The sequence below is a fragment of the Pundamilia nyererei genome, unplaced genomic scaffold (assembly GCF_000239375.1).
Source record: "Pundamilia nyererei isolate P.nyererei 1_Seehausen unplaced genomic scaffold, PunNye1.0 scaffold00015, whole genome shotgun sequence".
Taxonomy (NCBI): domain Eukaryota; kingdom Metazoa; phylum Chordata; class Actinopteri; order Cichliformes; family Cichlidae; genus Pundamilia; species Pundamilia nyererei.
This window is the reverse complement of record NW_005187416.1, coordinates 5,666,487-5,671,560: the sequence shown is the minus strand read 5'-3', so window position 1 is coordinate 5,671,560 and position 5,074 is coordinate 5,666,487. Positions and strand designations below refer to the sequence as shown.

Sequence of the window (5,074 nt, the reverse complement as noted above, 5' to 3'; positions counted from 1 at the left end):
TTTGATTTATAAAATAATTGCTTTAAGCAGAGAAAATAATTTCTTCGTTTATATTTTTATTTTTTATGTCACATTATTTTGTAAATATTAAAATGTGTTTATTTTCTCCTGTACTATATTCTTTTTTATTTTATTTTATTTTGTTTTTGCAGGTGGACTCTGTACATTCTGAAAAAAATGAGAAAAGAACGTTTTTAATAAAAAGCGGTTGGGTTGGAGGGGTGTGGCCTAGTCGTCACATGACCTGCACAAACCAAACACGTGCTTCCTGTTGCTGCCCGCACGTTGCCTGTTCCTTTCTGATTTTTTGAGCCACAGTAAGAAGAATACAAAGTTTGCGGCTCTGAAAACGGAGGAAAATCTCTAAAATGCCGCGAGCCAAGCAGTCAGCGCGGAGGAAGAAGTTTGACTACAACCGGAACCGGAAGAACGTGAAGACGAAGAACAAGAAGAAGTCGAACCCGAGGATCGAGCAGTGAGTGTTAGCATGTGTTAGCATATTAGTAGGAATGATGCAAAAACACGTTGTTAAAGCTGCAGCCAAAACATATCAGTGCCCCGAGAAAGTTGATTGTTGGTCCCATTTGTTCCATTTAGATAAAGTCTTCATAAAAGAGAGTGTTTTATACTTTTAACACAAGTATCTGAGTGTGAACTGAATATTTGTCATGAAATCAGCTGTTTGATGTTAGAGGATGAATGTACAGAGGCCCACTAAAACCTCACCTGCTGTTTTTAATGCAGTTGTTTGAGTGATACACAGACGGAGGATGGAAATGATCATTAGTGACGGTGACAGGCACTAAAATGTCCTCTTTTATGTGAACCAACAACTGAAATGTTGCAACAGATGTGCAGGGTGTCTTTAAAAATGCTGAGAAAACTGGACAAGTCATGTCCTTAAGAAATGGAAGGAAAATAAATCCCGCAAAGACCTGACACAGGGCCTGAGAGATGGATCTGCGGTTTACTGGCTGTCAGGAAGTCATTGTCAACAGAGGGAAACAGGAAGATTGGGCTGAGGTTTGCCAGTTATCCAAACACTGGACTGAAAATCAGTGGCAGCAGATCTGATGGAGGGATTATTCCCCATCATCACTCCATCAGAGGAGCCTCTGTGATGGTTTGGAGCTGCATTTCAGCCAGTGGAGCTGGGTATCTTGGCAACACCGTTAAAAAGTACCATTAGATTTTGATCCACCACGCAGATCATCTGGAAAGCATCTGATTGGCAACGGTTGCATCTGTCAGCATGACAGTGATCCCAGTTTCAGTGCAGTAAAAGCATATCTGGATAGAACAGCATCAGTCATGGATCGGCCTCCACGAGCCAAGACCTCGACGTTATTGAAGCACTGTGGGGTCATGAAAGTGAAAGGAACAAAAGAAGAGCTTTGAATGTCCTCAGAAAGCTTGGCGAAGTATTCCTGAAGACCTCTTAAAGAACATACAGGCTGTGTTGGACGACTAAGGGCTTCATGACAAATGTCGATTACATGCATCTTTGCACGTTTCAGTAAATCTTGAGGTGGCCCAAGAACTTTAACGTTTGATTAGTAATAAATCTGGTGAATAACTGTTCCTGTGCATTAAAGACTCGATTCTACAGACAAAGTTGTGCTCTTGGTCATGTGCTAGGCTGCAGTAGATGAGCTGTTCTCATGTCTAACGTGTTGTCGTTGTCAGATCTCAGATTCGAAATGCGTGGGACGACAACAAGTCCGTCGCCAGGAACCTGCAGGAGATGGGTCTGGCTTTTGATCCTAACCGCTCTCTGCCCATAAAACAGCAGAAGGTAAGAGACTGCGCACAGTTTAGGTCTCGGATCTCTTTAGCTGCGCTTAATTTGCTCTAAAAACATGTTTTAGATGCCGTAAGGGTCCAAAGTCAGTTTCGAAACATAAATATGAATTTATTCATAAATTCTGGTTGTGAATGTTTATATTTTATTCAGGTCTTCTATCCAATCTTTCTAATCATCCGTCATTCAGTTTTGCTGAGCCTGTGTGAATTAGCCTCAGGTCTTAGCTGACAGGACTGGCACCGGCGTGGTCTTCTGCCGCTGTAGCACATCTGCTTCAAGCAGTATGCACCCAGAGATGGTCCTCCGCCTACCTTGGCTGTAATGATCAGTTTTTGGCTCATTAGATATTTGTGTTAACGAGCAGCTGAGGTGGTGTACCTAATGAAGTGGTCTGTGAGTGTAGAGCTAAAGATGAAAGTGATTAAATTAGTCATATTTATAGCAACTGCAAACACCTGAAATGAAGGAATGACCTCAAGTTTTTGCTGTAAATTCTGTTAGTGTTAAAAACAACCAGCACATTGAACTTGCAGCATGTTTGTGTTGACCTCCTGCAAATGTTAGTTTGAGCCTGAAGGGGGCGACAGAGTGTTAATTATGAAGTCTGCACTCAGCCTGAGATGTTTGATTGCTCCAGGTTTCAGACAGAAACAGAGATGCTACCTCCTGAATTTATCCCGGCTGATGTTTTACAGCTGCTCGTGTTTTTAATTAATCACCGCTGCCGTTTCAACCCGGGGCTAAACCCAGTGAATGCCGGCCTGCGGGCTGCACTTTGTTTTCCAGCAGCCTTCAGACATTCAGACGTTTTCATTTTGTTCTCCTGTGACGGCGACTAAATGATGAATTCGTGTCTTCCCCCCGGGCTCGGCGGCGAGGACACTTAAACGGTTTTGTCTCCCGAAACGTCGTCGCAGATGAGATAAAGCACATTTCACAGCTGTCATCTCGTCGCATTACGGTGGAAGACGGATGATTATGTTTATTAACCCAGAGTCCAAACAGGCTGCCTGATGACCTTCATTGTGTTTTTCTTCCACGCGTGCAGCTCCCCCGGGAAGACAAGAAGCCTGCCGTCGTCACCAAACCCTTCATCGTACAGCGTGAGTGTCTCCTCCTCATGTACGTGAATGTCTGCTTCACTTCATCCTGCAGGTGACAGGAAACGCTAAACTAAACCCCACCTGCTCATTTATTCATTTATTCTTCTTTTATCTGGAGCCAGGAGCTGTGTGTCCATGATGTCAGCATGTTTTTCTGTCACACTTCTATGATTTAGGGATGATTTGTAGTTCATTGGCTCCCATCAACGTGAGAATAAGATGTGATCTTATAAAGACAATAAGTCGATGGAGAAGCAGTAAGTTTACAGGGCGATGCCAAGGTTGATAAATGACAATAAGAGAACAACAGAAAGGTCGGTGACCTCAGCAGAGGCATCCCGGCCTGCTCACTCAGATGTGGAGGGTTATCGTCCCGACTCTGGACTCCGTCTGAGGGTCTGATGTCTCCACCCTGAGTCTGAGTCTATTCACCTTTCTGAGGTGCAGGTGAGGGCAGGAACGTAGATCGGCGCTCGTCTCCGTCACTAACGTAGCCCAACAGAGGCCACTGAGCCGGCCGCTGCACAGAGCCCGAGGAGGGTTTGTTGTGTTCAGAGTTGGCTGGATGCTGGTCACCACGGCTCGTTTAAAGCCTGCTCGTGGATGCCAACCAGGCTGTGCTTCTAGGATTTAGCAAATATTCCCAAACACTTCATCCGTACACCGGTCTGTCCGGTTCAGCTCGTGAGCTCGACCACGAGGCAGCCAGAGTGGGTAGCAAATCTGTAAAATTACAGAAAAAGTTCTGTTAGCTCGTCGTCCAGATTGGGGGATTTTTCCATAATAGTGAAAAAAAACAACTTTACTGCCATTTAATCGTTTATCTATTTTTTATTCCTTCAGTATGAGCGGCTGTGGAGAGGTCTTTATCAACGGGACAACTGTACAGTTCATGAAAAACAGTTAAACGTCGAGAGTTTGTCCAGTGGGCCGGATCCTGGCCCACGGGCCTTATGTTGGACCCCTCTGATATAGGGGGTCTTCTGATTGTTGGCATTTCTCAGTATCGTTGTGGTCGTCACCTTACAATATAAAGCACATGGTTAACAATGTGACTTGTAGTGTGAAGCACTTTGAGCGGACAGACACTTTGGAAATACAGTTTGCATATTTACCTTCTTCCTGTTAAACCTGAGAAGAGTGTTTTTGTTCTTCTTCTTTGGTTTGTGTGTGCAGAGCTGGAGGCAGAGGCCAGCCTCCCCGGCAAAGACACCAAGACGCTATCGACCGACCTGATCGAATACGTTCAGTACATGATCCGAGAGCACAGCCAGGACTACAAGGTAAGAACGACCAAGCTTGGACCACAGTGACGTTCATCTGGATTTAACAGTAAATTACAGCTCCTTCATTTTATGGCCAATTTCCTGAGTTATTCATGAAAGTTTCACAAAAATGAGCAGGTACTGACAGTAAAAGGTCAGAAACCCCCAAGTGACCGTTACTCATGTGCGTCACCCATGGTCTCTGCAAGAGGCATCCCATATCTGCACCTGTAACAGCCTCGAAGCACGTCAGGGCCTGCTTTATCTTATTTAAGGGGGAGATAGGCCGGAGCATGTGTCATCTTTGTGTTTCATGAGCCTGTAACTCATCCTCATAACGTGATTATTTTCTAAATATTAAATATACTGCAGTTATTGCACAGAAAAATCACCTGATTCTGTGGGGGTCGGATCAGAGGCATTGATTGTTGTAGTTTTTTATACTTGGAATAACCCTGAAGTGACTTGGATAAACAGAGCAGTGTGTGGCAGAGCTTTAAACCGAGCTTTTATTAGAAAAATGACTCATTAAAATGAATTTTCAACAGTTGCTTTAGATGAGACTGAGTCACTGCCGGGAGCGCTGCCAAGCCAGAGTCAGTCAATAAGAGGGGATATTGTGAGAGTGTGGATTTTTCTCTGTACAATGAAACGTCCTTCACGGAGAAATTTTCCACCCTCGACTTTTTGAGCCGAATGTGTCAGCTGGAGCTTCGCACTGAGAGAACGTGTCGGCAGATTCAAGGGTTTTATTGCAGTTCAGACCCGAGTTTATACTTCTGCTCCCATCAAAGTGATGCTTTTTTTATTTCGTACAGCAACCGTGTGTAAAAAGTGGTCAATAAAGAGAAGCTGAAAAGCGTGTTCATGCAAACATCGTCGGGTCTGCTGTGATATGTTTA

The 5,074-nt window shown here is 44.2% G+C and overlaps 1 protein-coding gene across 2 annotated transcripts in view; it reads left to right on the top strand.

Annotated features, from left to right (window-relative positions):
- The window catches only part of nop16 (NOP16 nucleolar protein homolog (yeast)), a 7,576-nt gene that overhangs the window by 731 nt on the left and 1,771 nt on the right, over nt 1-5,074 (top strand). The window contains exons 1-4 of one of the 2 annotated variants that reach the window (XM_013908847.1): nt 234-475; nt 1,687-1,795; nt 2,853-2,907; nt 4,084-4,190. In XM_013908847.1, coding sequence (XP_013764301.1) covers nt 369-475; nt 1,687-1,795; nt 2,853-2,907; nt 4,084-4,190 — 378 coding nt within the window. In that variant the 5' untranslated portion in view covers nt 234-368. Of the gene's footprint in view, nt 1-233; nt 476-1,686; nt 1,796-2,852; nt 2,908-4,083; nt 4,191-5,074 lie in introns of those variants that run through there. The other variant, XM_013908848.1, reaches the window with a different exon arrangement.